Source organism: Rattus norvegicus, chromosome 13, assembly GCF_036323735.1.
Source record: "Rattus norvegicus strain BN/NHsdMcwi chromosome 13, GRCr8, whole genome shotgun sequence".
Taxonomy (NCBI): Eukaryota; Metazoa; Chordata; class Mammalia; order Rodentia; family Muridae; genus Rattus; species Rattus norvegicus.
In genome coordinates this window covers 103893388-103910162 of record NC_086031.1, presented here as the reverse complement: position 1 = coordinate 103910162, position 16775 = coordinate 103893388, and the positions used below count along the sequence as shown (strand labels likewise).

The 16775-nt window shown below is 48.2% G+C and overlaps 1 protein-coding gene across 6 annotated transcripts in view; it reads right to left on the bottom strand.

The window, feature by feature from the left end:
* Window positions 1-16775, bottom strand: part of Ptpn14 (protein tyrosine phosphatase, non-receptor type 14) — a 152236-nt gene that overhangs the window by 41546 nt on the left and 93915 nt on the right. For all 6 annotated transcript variants that reach the window (XM_017598837.3, XM_039090828.2, NM_001401364.1 and 3 more), the window contains 4 exons: window positions 12744-12841; window positions 9521-9588; window positions 1834-1904; window positions 1241-1328 (listed from right to left, as the gene is read on the bottom strand). In XM_017598837.3, the coding sequence (XP_017454326.1) occupies window positions 1241-1328; window positions 1834-1904; window positions 9521-9588; window positions 12744-12841 (325 nt within the window). The remainder of the gene's footprint in view (window positions 1-1240; window positions 1329-1833; window positions 1905-9520; window positions 9589-12743; window positions 12842-16775) is intronic.

The following is a 16775-nucleotide window of genomic DNA, read 5'->3' as shown; positions in this document are numbered from 1 at the left end:
TCGCAGGCCATTCTCATTAGGGCAAATCGCAAGCAAGCCACAGAGCGGGAGCACAGCACACACAGAAAGCAGCCTGCAGAGCCTGCCCAGAGTGAAGTACTGAAATCACAGGCGTCTCCCAGATCGGTGAGATTCGAGAACCGCACTGGGTTTCTGAGAGAACGCCATCTTTTGAAGAGTTGGTCAGTAGAGAGTGGGGAATAAGTTTGGATTCTGGGCTCCTCCATGCTCCCTGACACACCCACGTCAGTAGGTGGGGCACTTAACAGTGGAGGTGATGTGCTTTAATGATTTTTCTAGGCATGGTTTGCACAAAACACCCACCACACAGTTCTGCAGAGCTGGAGAAATAAAACATGGTTGCATACTGGAGACGGTTTAATCTGCTCGCCAGCAATCACCCCCCACATCCAAAGAAGAGTGGAGAGAAGAAGCACAAGGAGAAAACCCCCAGCTGGCCTCCGGTCACAGCCACAGGACACCCGCTCTCTCTCTCTCTCTCTCTCTCTCTCTCTCTCTCTCTCTGCCCTCCACCCCAAGGCAGATTTGTAGCAGGCTCATGAAGAAAAGGGTTGGGGGCAAAGGATACTGGCTCAGTGGCTGCCTGGGCTGGCGGGGAGGTTTTGGTACGCTACTTGTCCTGTGGGAAGAATGTCAGGTCCCGCCTTAATACGTTAAGGTGAGGGGTGCTAGTGTGTGAACCTGCGTGGATGGACGTCCTAGAGCTGCAGAAAATGTGCTTAAGATGCAACCCCAATGTCTCTGAGCTAAGATGCTAAAAGGAGCTCTTAACACCGCTGCGGTTAGGACGAGACACGTCCCCCGCAAGCTCACGTGTTACAAAATGTCACCGCCAGCTGGCAATTCTGTTTGGGAAAGTTACAGAACCTTTTTTTAGGTAGCAGAACCTTGCTGGAGGAAAATAGGTCACTGGGATAAGTCCTGGGGCTTCACAGCTTCTCAGAAGTCCACTCTGCTTCCTGTTGACTCTGCATGCTGGTTGCTTATGCAATGTGACCAGCTGCCCCATTGCCTTCTCCAGCACCAAAGACTGTACTCCCTTCGACTGTGAGCTAAAATAGAGCCTCCTCCTTTAAGCGGCTGCTTGTCCAGTCACGGGGAGGACAAAGTAATCAATTCATCGACTAATGTCACATGACATCGAGAAGCTGAAGCCACTTTGTCCCGTGGCAATCCACATTAAGTTTGAAAATGTGCAGGGGTGGGGACAGTGTGTTACCTTCACTGGGAAGATCTCCTGTCCGAATCCATCCAAACGCTCTACCTCGTTGATATACATCAGCTCAGCTTCTGCCGGTAGGATCCCGCTGCAATCCGAACAGCACCACGGGAGGAAATGGTCAGCAGAACAAAAGTTACTGGGAACCCTCAGTATCCTAACTGCACTCCAGATCTGTGGCACTGGGGATGTCCAACATTTCCACCGGGGGAGGATGGTAACTTATCAACTATGCCATTACCATTCAGCAGCCTTTTACTCACCGAAAGATAAGAAAAGGAAGGTAAATTACTGAATTAGGAGACACAGCCTTAAAAGCACTAATAGTTCCACACATTTCTGTGGACGGTGTTGTCTACTTGTCTAAAAAGATAGTAGTTTGCTCACGGCTGTGAGGATTTTCTACAAGTTTAAAAAGGAAATCTTTTAAAGAGAGAGGAAGGACAGGGAGGGAGAGGAAGAAAGGAAGGAAGGAAATATAGAAACGGGAAGAGGGATGGAGGGGAGGGAGGAAGCAGAGGAGCACAGCCAGGGCTGGGAGAAGCCAGAAAGTGTGCTGTGTCGGCTGCACACTCGGCCTCCTCCTGCCTTACCTGTGGGCTTTGTGCTCCTGGGCCACCTTCTGGGTCAGCTCCTCCAGAGCAGCCTCCTCCATGGCCAAGTCCTGCAAGAACAGGAACACAGATCAGGGGTGGTGTCTCACGGTGGCTCGGGCATCCCCAGTGATATGTCCCCACATGGTTCCTGCTGTTGCACAGGACTGTTCTCCATAGCCAGTGGGACCCAGGAAGCATAGCTCCTACCATCGTCAATGGGACCCAGGCAGCTTTTTTTCTATTTATCGTCTTCCCTACCTGCCTGCCTCTTCCATGAACTTTTATTAAACTGCTTGGTATGTATGTGTGCACTATGTATGTGTGGTGTGTGAATACTCATGCATGTACAGGAACATATGCATGGCACATGAACATATGTGTAAATATATGGATAGCAGAGAATGACCTCAGCTCTTGCCCCTACAATGAGGAGGTGCAGCCAGCTTGGTGGGTTGTTGTTGTTGTTGTTGTCGGACAGATAAGGACTCTCACTCGCCCAGTCTCACCAGAGAGGCCAGTTAGCCAGAAGGCACCAGGGCCTCACCTGATTCTGGCTTCTCAGCAGTAGGATTGCAAGCCAGTTTTTCTTTCTTTTTTTCAGAGCTGGGGACTGAACCCAGGGCCTTGTGCTTCCTAGGCAAGCGCTCTACCACTGAGCTAAATCCCCAACCCGCAAGTCAGTTTTTCTTTGACGTGGCTTCTGGGACTCAAACCCCTGTCCTTGCAGGCTCATCAGTGTCCAGCTGTCTGCATGGCCTGTGGGTATGTGTCTGTGACGATTAGGGCAGAGGCCAGTGAGTGTCCAGGCTTTCATTCCTAAGAGTTGAACACTGGTGTCTGCTGTGCCAAGGACCTTCTGTCTGCCTCTAGAATTTCAGGCAATGAATTTAAACCGTGTGGTGGCAGAGCTGGCTCCCTCTGGTGTTACTTCCTGCTCAACATGGAAGGGTGAGGCTGAAACACATCTAGGAACCCCTACCGGAACTGCTAGTACGGCTGTCTTAGTTACCCAGCCAAGGAGCACATGGCTGTCAGGCACCATTTGGCTTCTGAGCTCCACGGGTGGTGGTGAGGGTTATCAGGGCTACACCCTGCTGAGGGCTTCCTCCCGCTCATACTGTCAGGGGTGCAGAGTGGGGTCTGGAATCTGGACTGATTCATACAGAGTGTCAGTGAAAGGCTTGCTGTGTGAGCGTGAATGAACACCTGAGGTCCAGCCTTAGAATCTCCTAGAAGAGAAGATGGCTGGGGATGTCTCAGGGTCTTTGACATGTGCGCTGGAAGGCTGGGAACAGATGGCTTGGGAGGCTCACACAGTCTGCCAGAGTGGAAACAGGAGCTCGCTGGCCTGAAGATGTAGCCTAGTGGGTGAGTTCAGGCAAACGAGAGACCCAGCTTCAAAACTCAGGGTGGACCAGCACCCTAAAAATGATATCCAGAGGTAACTTCTGGACACACACACACACACACACACACACACACACACACAAACAAAAATATTTTAAATCGCATTTATATCGAAGTTAAGCCTACATGGGTGAAACCCCTACACCACTCCCAAAATAGAAACGGTCGAGAACTACTCTGTCTCAAAAACAACAATGTGAGGAATTGGTATTGTTGAAAACCGAAAAATGAGCCCATAACCACGCCCTGAAAACTCTGCTCTGCGGATTCTGGAAGGATGTGAGCTCCCCGAGATGAACCGAGGGGGTGCTCTTTATCATTAGCTTCCGGTTGTGAGCCTGGAAGGGCAGACACTAGCTGTACGCAGGCTTCTCAAGCAGTCATACCAGGTGCTAATTCTAAAGGGCTCAAAGGAGGAGAACAGACTGAAGATCAAAGGGCTTCATTTAAACCCCCAGTCCCGACTTTGAAAACACCCAAAAGCACCCTTTTTGCTACTACCGGCGCGTCCATGCCTCCACCTGTGCACACGGGAGGCGGGGTGAGGTTTGCACACCCCGGAGACCTGTGAGTGTGGCAGTGGCTAGGTAACAAATGGCAGGGCGTGTGGTACCGCCGCACACCTGTGGACCGTCTGTGTGCTTTGTTCTTTGCTCCACTGCAGAAACGCCATCTGCCAAGTCAGTGACTGGGCAGGATCAAACAGGGCCATTCATCCCGTGTCCCTCCCCCAGCAGAGGAATTCGTGCTTCCCTTTGAAAGCTCCAAAGTTGACAACTTTCCACGGCTCCCCGCTGCTTGCACAATTAGATCAGCACCTGGGCCTGGCATCTGGACCTTTCTTCAGTGGGACCCAGCCATTCCTTCCAAACCGCCTCCCCTGAGAGTTCAGAGCCTCAGGCAGGCTGCTATTCTTAACACCGATTTTACTGTTTTCATTTTACACTGGAGCCCACACTCCCGGGGAGAGCCACACGGTACCACCAAGGAACGGGAAATGTCCCTTCTCAGCTATCACTCCCTCTGTGGTGCCTGGACATACCTCCTCTGCTGTGGGAACCCCCCACACCTCTTCTGAATGTTCTGTCTACAGTGTTTCTTCTGTGGCCGTATGTACAGCATCCTAGCTCCTTCCCTGTCCCCATCCCCCTGATAGAACATGGCTACCTTTCAAGGGCAGCCGTTCTTCCCATCCTGTAGGAAGCCAGTCATGGGGCTTTCCCACAAGGACCCTTCTAAGTTCACAAGACAGAGTAAGCAGTCAGTAAAGACTGACTGAACCGAACTTGTTATACAGCATGAATCTTTCTTCTTATTAGACAAGAGGCTTTGATTATACCAAAACGGTTAACAGTAGTTTGTCCCTCTGTTTACCCTGCCTGCTTGCATTTCAAATGCAGACAGTGGCACTGATCAACTCATGTGCATGTCATAGAGTCACTCTAATAGCAACACATCCAAATGACCGCTTACTGAGAATTTGCCCTGGACCAAATCAGATGAATGTTTTCCTTGTGCTTCACAATGGCGTTGGATTTATTCTCATCTCAGATAGGAAAGACAGAGGTGCTGGACCATCAGCTAACTTGCTCAAGGTTATAAAGCCGGTGGGGGTGTTAGCCCCAATATAGCCTCAGCGCCACCCAGCAACGGTGTGGTGAAGTTTCAGGGCACAGACCACCCAGGACAGATTATAGCAGGATGGACTGGGGATGTATACTCAGAGATGAAAGATGAGGGCTGAGACCAAGCCTAGACCCATTCCCAACTCATGAGCACAGGAAAACACCAGCTTCTTATTCAGCACTTCCCGGGGGTGGGGGGGCTTTCCAGGAAGCTAAAAACACTTCTGATCTCTCCTACACAGCAGCCCCTAGACACATATGCGGTAAGAGGTGGCCAGTGTGAGGAGAAAACTCAACCTTTAATCTTCTTCAACTTTAGTTTAAATTTGAATATAGACACCCACTGGGGCTAACGTTAAATCATTCTGAACAGAGCAAGCATAGACCTAATAATAAGAATAATCTCAACAGTTGAGAGGCAGGATAGCTGAGGCAGGACAATCACAAGTTAAGGTCAACCCAGGCTACACATTGAGTTCAAAGTCAGCTTGAGAAGACCTTGCCTCAAAATAAAACAAGACCAAGAAGGCTAGGAATATACTTTCATCACGGGGTATCTGTCTGGCATGTCCTGAACCCAGATCGATCCCTTACACTGAAGACCGGTGTGGCGAGATGGCTGTGTAGAGAAGGGTCTACTGGCTAAGTGGTCAGTTCACACTACTTGGCAAGCCGATTCCTCAGAAGGATATTGTCCAGGGCAAAGGCAAAGTCAGTGACAGAGCAAAGCCATGGACCAGAGGAAAACCTTCTGAGCACCCTGGCCGTCAACCGTAAGCACTGGGCATGCTCTGAGTCTGCTGTGATCTCTAAGCTCAGACATCATGGACATAAGAAACCCCAATCTCCAAAAACAGGAAGAGTAAAAGCCTTCCAGGTTGCACCACCTGATACTTAATGCTTCCCTCAAGCGCCAACGCTGATCTCTTACCCCCTCCACGGTTCTGCCTTTGCCTTCTTGCCTTTTCTCTTGCATGCATATGCAAGTGCATACATGCATGCGTTGTGTGTGCTTGTGTGTACGCGCGCACATGCATGGGAGCGCATGTTGTGTGTATGGAAGTCAGAAGGCAACCTCATGTGAGTACTTGGGTGCCTTCCACCTTTGGCCTTCCTTAGAGTATCCTGTTGTCCTGGAACTTTGCTAAGTCGGCTGGGCTACCGGGCCATCGAGCTTCCAGAGACCTTCCTGTCTCTGTCTCCCAGGGCACCACTGCTGGGATCCAGGCACGTTCATGTCATCGCACCGAGCTTTGACGTGGCTTTTGCAGACCACAGTCAGGCCCTTGCGCTTACAGGGCAAGCGGTTTTACTTATTCAGCCATCTCTTTGGATCTGCTTTTGTGTTTCAATGTCGGTATCTAAACCGTATCTCCTGCCCAGACGCCATGCGTGCGCCCACCAGCAAAAGTCCTCGGGCAGGGGAATGGACAACTATAGAGGAGGAGGTCCCAACAGTGGAAAGACTGGCAGCCCTTAGTTCACCTGAGCTTCACTCAGCCAGAGGAGCATGTTCTGAGAAACCTGTGTTATAAGTTCCTGGGAGCTCACATAATATAATGTTATACTTATTGTATATAATATACATAATTATATAATAAATATATTTTATATTATTTCATAGTAGAATAAATATAACATATGGATATATGATATATAAATTATATGTTATATTATATTATATTATATTATATTATATTATATTATATTAATAACAATAGAAGGAAGGTCACTGAGTATCTGATGAGCCCCTCTAGGACACTCTAGGATGTAGCACACCCCTGTGCCTCTCCCTAATCAACTGTCTCCTTCCCTGTGACTTTCCATGTGACTCAGCACAAGGACCTGGGAGCTGCACCGGCTGCCTTAGACTCAGATCCACATATTAACAGTCTCTGTTTCATGCAGGAGTTGCCACCATGCACAATCCAAGAACTTTAACTCCCCTGGGTCTCAGGCACATGACTCCTCTCCCAAGAGACAAGGTACAGCAAAAGTAACAGCCAACTCTTTCCCACATCCTTGTCCTCTCCTCGCTGTCCTGATAAGTCTTGTCCCCTCGGCCCTGCCCCTTACACACGTGGGTGTCGTGCTTTACGACGAAGCTGACATCCCAGTCATCTCCAAGGCTTTCCTAACCCCTGAGGTGCACATGATCCCACCCCAGGTCAAATCCTGATTGTACTTCTGGATACGTGGGCTGGCACCCTGATTTGGTAAATCTTACCCTGGGAGCGTGACGGTCCCAGTTCTCGAACAACTTCATTCCTAGTTGTTATTGGGGACAAAACAATTGAACAAAACAAAACAAAACAAAACAAAACAAAACAAAACAAAAAAGGGAAACAAAGAGAAAGCTATGGTGAGTGGCTCTGTGTAAAAGCAGAACCTGAACACGGGACTGCTGGCCACTCCACTCTGCCACAAGCCTCCTTCTTGAGGTGTTCAGTCACCCTCAGTAAAACTCCTCTCAGTGTAGCCACCATCCAGGCATCAGAATTCCCCAGGGATGACACCTTTGGTCTACCTTCCAATCAGCTCAGAAATGCACTGGTTCATTCCAGAAATAAGTGTGAACCCACACCACGTGTCAGTTAGCGGTGGCTTACAGGATTCTGGCATTTTTAACTGGGAAAATAACTAACTAGAATGAGCATGTTCAAGCACAGAGGGGTTAGAAAGTGCTCACCCAGGAGCGGGCCTGTGAGCAGGACATGGCTGGTGGCTGCTGCCCACGGTTGGGCAGACAGCAAGGCATTCCTAAGGGGCGGGTAGGGGACCTTTGATCTCAGTGACACACAGATCTGGCAGGGCATTGGCCAGCAGAGAGCACCCAACTGCCAAGGCCTGGGGTAGTTTAGTTCAGAGGAGATCCTATCTCTTCCATACCTCCCTGTGACCGACTGCTCTAACATACATCCCAGCCACTGTGTGGTGGCCGCCAGTCCCTTGCACACTGATGACTGTCCTTTGACCGCAGTCATCCCAGAAGGAAGGATACCAGAAGGAAGACTGCTACACCGTAGACTACTACATGAACATTGCCTCCTGATCAGTGATGATGGATATTTTCACATATCTCTTGGCTTTTTATTTTAACCAGTCAGTAACCTTTCACTGGACACTAGTTCTCAGTCAGGGGATGAAGGTGCGGCCAGATGAATTCTATGAATGCTATTGTTATGATGAAACCTTATGACCAAAAGCAAGGTGGAGAGAAAGTCTTCACTTGGCTTCTGCATCCGTAGTCCATCACTGAAGGAAGTCAGGACAGGAACTCAAGCAGGGCAGGGACCTGGAGGGAGCAGCTGATGCAGAGGCCATGGAGGGTGCTGCTTACTGGCTTGCTCCTCATGGCTTGCTCAACCTGCTTTCTCATAGAACCCAGGACCAGCAGCTCAGGGATGGCACCACCCGCAATGGGCTGATATCTCCCATCAATCACTAGTTAAGAAAATGCCCTATGGGGGTACCCACAACCCGATCTTATAAAAGCATTTTCTCAATTGGGGTTCCCTTCCCTCAGATGACTTTAGTCTACATCGAGTTGACATAAACTCATCCAGCCCACAGCACGTATCTTAGGTTCAGGAAGCACAATGTCCCTGGCTCCGTTTTCCTTTGGCTCAAGACTGCCTTGGCTACTTGGGATCCTCTGTAGCTCTACATGAATTTTGGATTTGTTTTTTCTATTTCTGTGAAGAATGGCATTGTGACTATGACAGGGGTTGCATTAAATCTATAGATTGTTTTGGGGTGCATGGACATTTTGATACCAGTCCTTGCAAGCCACGCCCTGGAACAAGTGTTTACATAGCCTTGCATTTCTCTCTTCAGTGTTTGACGGTTGTTAGTGAATGAGTCATTCGTCTTCTTGAGTGAACTCACTCCTATGCTCTTGTGTTCCTGCAAAGGAGACTGATTTCTGTATGTTTCACCCACCCCACCCCCATCTCTTGTCCTTTCTTGTGGTTCTGGGGACTGGACCCATGGCTACACAAGGTGGGAAATCGATCAACACCTGAGCCTGGCCCACTCTCACCGTTTGCCTTCAAATGGTACCATTTGAACAGCTTAATTAAAAGAGTTTGGGCAATAATAAATAAATGATAGAAAGGAAGAGAGAAATATGGATAGATAGATATAGATAATAGATGATAGATGACAGATCCATATATACATATATGCATGCATGCATACATACATACATACGTACGTACATACACACATACATACATACGTACATACACAAGCAGACAGACAGACAGGGATGAGAGGAAAAGAAGAGGCATGATAGTCTATATTTGTTGATTACATACATGACTGTATACATAAAAAAAACTTACAAATTCCATCAAAAGAAGAAAAGCACTACTGGAACTGATAAACTTAAAGTCAACCCACAAGACTCAGAGCTGCCTCTCCACTCTGCCTGGGTGAGTGTGTGTGTCCGGTGGGGGGGGTGCGGGGGGGAGGAGTGGGGATTAGGAAGAATTTGGAGTTGGGAAGATACACTCTTCTACTGCTGGTGCTTCATAACACTTGTCCCCATATCAAAATGTGTAGATCTCCTCCCCACAGAGGAGAATCTCAAAACAAAGAATAAAATGTCAAAGGATAGTAAGATAGCAAGAGAAACAAAGCGCACTCACCATAGGAAAAAGCACATACTCTCGGAGGAATTCCTGGGAGTCAAACTGGTTATAGTCTCCGAAGTCAGCTGAAAACAAAAGTCAGGGAAACAACAGCAGTCATTCCATGAAGATAAAGACAATAAAACACAGCAAACTGTGCCCACCTACCCACTCCGACCGCACTCTCTCCGCTGCCCCATTGAACACCATCACTGCCAAGGCCTGTCTTCTGCGGTCTCTACTTTAACCTAGCAACTGTCAGCGCTGACATGTGAACTGCACGAGATAAATTTTAGAAAGAGTGAAGAAATTTGGAAGCAAGCTCTAATGGCTATTTAAAGACTTTCAAACAAACCCGTGTTTGTCTGTTGACTGTGTACCAGGCTGGTATCTTATCCCTGTCTGCCAAGGGAACTTTCTAAGTCAAGGTGAATACACAGAAATGTTAGCTTGGAAATGTATCCTGCAGCTGAAAACCCCCACCGTAAATCACCCTTGGCAAGCAACCTCAAAAACCTTCACACCTTCTGAATGCATTTACATGTCACAAGATGCCAGGAGCTCTGTTTCTCCCTGTTGCCATCTCACTGTGGTACGGGAGGCACGTGAAGACTGAGTCCACAGAAGTACCTTGTCTCTACCTGCCTCGCTTTTACAACAGCCAGCCCCACACTGGCTAAGTCCACGGAAATGCACTTAGCAGCAAAGTGAGCAGAAGAGGGGCTGAATGTTCCAGAGAGGTCAACAGGACAGAGACAGTGGGGCTCCCCCTACAGGCAGTGCAGGTGTCCCTCAGGCGAGGCGTTCAGATGGGGCAGAGATGATTCGCTGTGCCTGTTTCAAGTTTAATCACCCAGTATCTCCCATCAGTGTTTACTTCTCTGGGCATGGTTTGTCTTTCTAATGGCCCAATAGGGGCTGTTAGAAAAATGAGAGAGAGGGAGAGGGATGAATTTGCAAATTCATCCACATGTGTGAACATGGGGACAAGAAGCCTATCTCTGTTCTTTCTCAACTGCCTCTGTGACCTTATCTTATGAGACAGGGTCTCCCACTGAATCTGAAGTGTTCAGTGTTCTGTCCAGCAAGCCCTAGAAGACTCCTGTCTATGCATACATACACACACAGACAAGATCATGTGGGTTCTTGGGAACCAAATTCAGGCCCTCATCCTTTCAAGCTAGCATTTTACCTGTGAACCATCACCTCAGGCCCAGAGAACCATGTGTTAGCATTGTATACTTAAAGGAAGTCTCATCACACAGACAAAATAGTTCACTTCAAGGACCCAATGAAAAAGGGTCTGAATCCAGACTGAATCCACCAACTTCCTCAAGGGTCTTCCAATACCTAAGGTGCCCAGAATTCACTAAATGAGCAAGTGGTGAGGAGAGTACAGACAAGCAACAGAAAGAAAAGCCTCTTAAACACCAAAGGCCCAGTGTCAAGACAAAGGGCACACTGCATGTTCCCATCCTCTGCTACATGGGGTTGGAGAGATGACTCGGCAGTTAAGAACATGCGCTGCTCTTGCAGAAGACATGGGTTAATTCCCAGCACCCTCATGGGGCTCACAAATATCTGTAACTCCAGTTGTAGTAGACCTGACGCCCTCTTCTGGCCTCCCCAAGCATTGCACACATGATACATACACACACGTGTAGGAACATACTCTTTATTTTCAATATGAATAAATGCATTTAAATCATCATCCAATAGATAGATACATAGATACATAGGTGGATACATAGATAGATACATAGATAGATAGATAGATAGATAGATAAGATAAGATAGATACATACATACATACATAGATACATAGATACATAGATAGATACATAGATAAATAGATACATAGATAGATACATAGATAGATACATAGATAGATACATAGATAGATACATAGATACATAGTTAGATACATAGATAGATACATAGTTAGATACATAGATAAGTGCAGATCTGAGGAATGGTTGAGTGACTTAGAACATCTGCTGTTCTTCCAGGAGACCTGAGTTTGGTTCCCAGCACCCACATGTAGTGACTCAGAGCCATCTGCAATTCTAGCTCTGGAGGAGTGACACATTCTCTTGACCCCTACACATACCTGGAACACACTCACACATGAGCACACACATAACACATTCTACAGTGTGCAAAGGTTGAAAACAGGCAGGCAGGCTGAAAGACAAGGTCACCCTTCTCCTGTCCCTGTCATCCATCCATCAACGACTTACAGTTCTCCCATGAACTACTACGGGAGGTGTGGGATACTGGTTAGCACTACTGTGTGGATTGATGTCTGTATGCAGGTGAGGGCAGGCACGAGATAAGGCAAGGCCTGTGACTGGGCATGAAAAAGTAAGGTGGGGACAGAGTTTTGTAAGGGTGGAGAGAGGAGTAGGGGAAGAAGAAGAGAAGATGGAGGAGGAGAAGGATGACCCACCTCCATGGGGCTTTAAATAACCACATATAGATATGAAAATCTTATAAGGGATAGATTTGTATAAGACAGTTTGTCTTATCTAGGTGGGCAGTTTATATCAATATCAATTGGCTCTGAGTTTATTGTGTGGACATTTTGTGGGGTGAGAATTTACTGATATAAATCTGATTGATAAATTATAAGTTTATTGAGTTTTGATGTTAACAGGTTACTGGGAGTTGTAACAATAACCACAGGGGGAGGATGCTGGGAATGTGAGCAGAGTCCATAGCAAGAGAGCCGTGAGATAGGCGGTCTCTGTATGGGACCAGTGTGGCAGTGACCTGCCTTGGGAACTAGATGGGGTTAGTCATGACGGCAAGATCGCCGTGGGGACAGAGAGTAGCAGGAGGGAGTGTAGCACGGTGCTTGGTGTCCCGATTCCATTATTTAATTTTTACCACAACACTACTATACTTTAAACTTATTCACAATATCAGAATACAGAATATGAGCAGACCGCATAATAATCCTGAGAAAATGTCCTCTACGCTCTGAAAGGGAGCTTCAATTACAGGTAGGATTTAAAAACTATTTTCTTCAGTTAGAGCCAGAATCAAACAAGCATTGACTGATTCATGAGCAGCTCTGAGAAATCCCCTCCTGTCACTCCAAAATCACTAATTTTTCATCTTAGTGTAAACATCTTGAAATGACCAGGGAGCCTCAGCCACGAGTTGCTTAACCAAATCTAGCTGTTCGTTCTGGGAGAGCATTCTGAAGCAGAAGACGGAAGTCTGCGGGAGGCCTTACCTTGCACAGCTAAGCCAGCCAGCCGGATCACTTGTTCCAGGGAGCACCGCAACCGCCCTTCAAGCACATCTTTTTTGACTTGCAGGTAATACTGATATCTGTCACGGGAGGAAAGTAACAAGCGTAAACAGGAACACTGGGACTCGTTCCCAGCAGGATGTATGGGTGACACTGGTGATGCCACCTACAGAAGACAGACAGTGGCCTCTGCCCCTGTGTCCCTCTGTTCAATAGCAGGTGCTGAAGCCAGTCCACTGTTGGTAAGAAGACGCTCATCAGACAGTTTGCTGGTGGGCCTCAGGGTGAACCGTGACCAGGAAGGTCTTGGCAATGCACCAAGACCTCAACAGTGCCCACTTTCGGTGGCCTAATTAGCAATTTGACAAAATCTAGGATCACCCAACAGATGGGGCTCTCTGCCTACGTCTGTGGGGAGACTATATTGATGGCTCTCATTGAGGTAGAAATAAATTTTAAAATAATAAAAATGAGTCTTAAAAAAATAAAAATGTATAAATGCAAAAGTCTGGTGGGCCAGATTACTAATCAATTGGTCAAATAATGGAGAATTCTGCTGAAGCTTTTTCAGAGCGAGGCTTAACCTCCCATGTTTGAGATGCATGAAAATGTAGTTGGTTTTCACTTTCCAACCTGGAGTACTTTTTCCAAAAGGAAACTAGACAGGCAGATCATGCAGCCTCCTAACATCAGAAGCTGGAACAGTGTGTGCTGCCCCTGCTAAAACAAGACAAAACGAAACAAAAACAACCACTCCTTTAGATGGCCCACAGGGAAAACCTCCACGCACATGCTTGCTTCCAGGTCTCTCACAGTCATCACTCTGACCAGACTGCCCCTGCTATGCTGTCCAAAACACTGGCAGCCATTTTGCTCCTGGGAAGTAATGCTCTGTATTATAGCTTAGCTGACAGCTCTGTCTGCAAACCCAAAGGTTACCCCAAGCCTAGTGTCCCTGGACACAGACAACTAAGGGAACTGGTTATAGCAGGGTCTGCCCGCACTACCTCAGGTGCGGTGACACTCTGACACCTGACAGAGAGGCTGCTGGAGGGTAAGACGCTGACTCTGCCCACCCCAGCCCAGCCCAGCCCACCTGGGTCTATAGTGCAGGGAAAGACACAAGACAGGGCAAAACAAGACAAAACAAAACAGGTTAGTCTCTGGTGGGAAAAATCTAGCCTCAGATCTGAAGGACAAACACTAGGAGTTGGATAGTAATTCCTTTTAATCAAATGTAAGGCAACCTTTGTTTCCTGCTCCCACCTGATCTTTTATCTGATAAGTTTATAACCATTTTACAGGTTTAGCCATTCAGTCAGGGATTTTTCCTCCTGCCATTATCATTTGGCTGTATCAATGAATGACCTGTATCAGTGAAAAGTGACCTGTATCAATGAATGACCTGTATCAGTAAGGGAGCCGTATCAATGAATGACCTCCACTGAGCAGTCTAACCCAGCAGAAAACCTTTGTCTGCTTGTCCATGGGAGGCCACCACTCCTCCGTAGACACTGCCTTGTCCTCAACTGTCACCACAGTTCTGATTCCCCAAGCACCTGGGAAAGGAACTGGAACCATCGAAGTCATTTGCTGGCTATCAAAAGTCAGCTTCTCCAACACTGGTCAGTGCCCAGACCCAGGGAGGAAAGGCCAAGATCAATACTAAACCCAGTGAAACCAAGGGCACTGTGGAGAGGCAGAGGAGGAGGGAAGGAGGAAGGGTGGGAGGGAGGGAGCACTATATGCATGTGTACAGGTGCAAATCCATCCACGTGTGTGTACATGGAGACAAGAAGCCAATCTCTCAATTGCTTCTTCGACCTTATCTTTTTTTATTGGACATTTTTATTTATATTTCATCCATAAATCCCCATCCCATCCCTCCTACCCCTGCTTCTATGAGGGTGTTCCCCCCACCATCCAGCCACCCCTTCCTGCCTCCCTACTCTGTCATTCCCCTATACTGGGAGTCCAGTCTTGGCAGGACCAAGAGCTTCTCATCCCATTAGTGCACAAGAAGGCCATGCTCCGGTACATATGCAGCTGGAGCCATGGGTCTGTCCATGCATACTCTTTGGGTAATGGTTTAGTCCCTGGGAGCTCTGGTTGGTTGGTTTTGTTGTTCTTATGGGGTTGTAAGCCCCTTCAGCTCCTTTAATCCTTCAATCCTTTCTCTAACTCCTCCAATGGGGACCCTGTTCTCAGTTCTGCCCCATCTGGGGATCCAGCCCATATGCATATATAGCCACCAAACCCAGACAATATTGCTGATGTCAAGAAGTGCATGCTGACAGGAGCCTGATGTAGCCGTCTCCTGAGAGGCTCAGCCAGAGCCGGATAAAATACAGAAGCGGATGCCTGCGACCTTATCTTATGAGACAGGGTTTCCCACTGAATCTGAAGTGTTCAGTGTTCCGTCCAGCAAGCCCCAAGGAGACTCCTGCCTACTCGGAGGGAGGGAGGGAGGGAGGGAGGGAGGGAGGGAGGGAGGGAGGGAGGGTCGGAGGGACAGACGGATGGACGGACTAATTCTTAGGGCATTTAATGACAGTACCTACATGGCAGAGGGAAAAGGAGGCCATGACCTGTTCATTCCTGAGAATTCGAACAAATAACCCTGAAGCACAACTTCATGAACTTAGAATCTTGATAAGAGTAAATCAAAATGGCCAACACTGAGAACACCGAGGGGCCACAGACAGGCACACTTCAGTCCCATCCTCTGGCACTCTGATCTGCTCCGTGCAGAGGATCAATCCCCCAATTCACATTTCCCAGTTTTCATGTCTCTCCCAAAGAGAAGCAAAGGCTGGCCCATGCGGTATGGTCCAAGGCAAAGAGCTTGGCTGTCTCCCCTCTCAGCCAGGCTCCAACCACAACCCCAGTCTCTCTGCCCCTCTGTACTGCAGGAACCCATCAAGACGTCACATTATCCTCTGAGCTTGGAGGAACATCTCCTTCTCCAAGACAGGCGAAGCTTGCAGAGAGCCTTATTTAAACTCACGGGATGCTGGTGTTTAAAAACTAACCGCTTGAATCTGGAATCCCAGCACTCAAGGGGCTCAGACAAGAAGATCACAAATCTGAGGCAAGCCCAGGCTATATAGTGAACTCTGGGCTAGCCTGGGCTACACAGTGAGGCCTTGTACCAAAATGAAATGAAGCACTGCTCTCTGCCAGTGCACCTCCTGGGAGGCAGCTCAGTGAGTCTGAGGAGGGGCTGAGGGCTGCCGCTCCAGGGGGATGCTTCTCATCTCAGACACTGTACAGCTGTGACTTCTACACCCACCCTTCAAGGCTCTGCACTCGGTGCCCTCTGCCATCTTGCTCACTCCCCCCAGGGAACAGTGCCTCACTCACTCCAGGTAACCTTCTCTTCAGGAGACCCTGGGAATGCCTGGGAGCCTTTTGTGAAGATGCTTTCATCTCCCCAACCCCAGCAGTTCTTAGAGGGAGGAAACGGAGCCAGTAAGAGGGTCCTTAAGTTATCAAAACCCCTTTTAAGTGCCAAGAGTTCACTGTGAGAGCAGACGCATCTTTGAAGGTGAAGCCACTTGGAGTCTGAAGATCCTACTTTCAAAACTAGAGAATGAGAGATAAGGAAAAGGTGTCAGCTTTGCCCTGTGGGCCACACAGAGTCTCTCTCCAGTAATGCTACAGGACATCAAAACCAAAACCCAAACCCCCTAAGATCCTGTGAGCAGGCTCTCGGGGCAGAAGCACCTTCAGGTTTACTGAGGAAAGCTGCAGTGGGTTCTCAAAACTGGCCAACATGGCGGGGACCTCAGCTGGGAAGGGAGGCAAAAGCTCACCTCCTCCTACTAATCACGCAATGTCACACAATGCCTGAATCCCCAGGACACCCCTTCTCTATCTTTGGTTATCTCTACTTATTTTCAGTCCTTCGAGTCAGAGGGGCAGGCAGGTGTCAGCATGAACTTGGGGAGCACTTCCTGGGAGCATGAATGCAAAACATGCCGCCACCTTGGGGAGGACCAGGCCCCAGTCTCT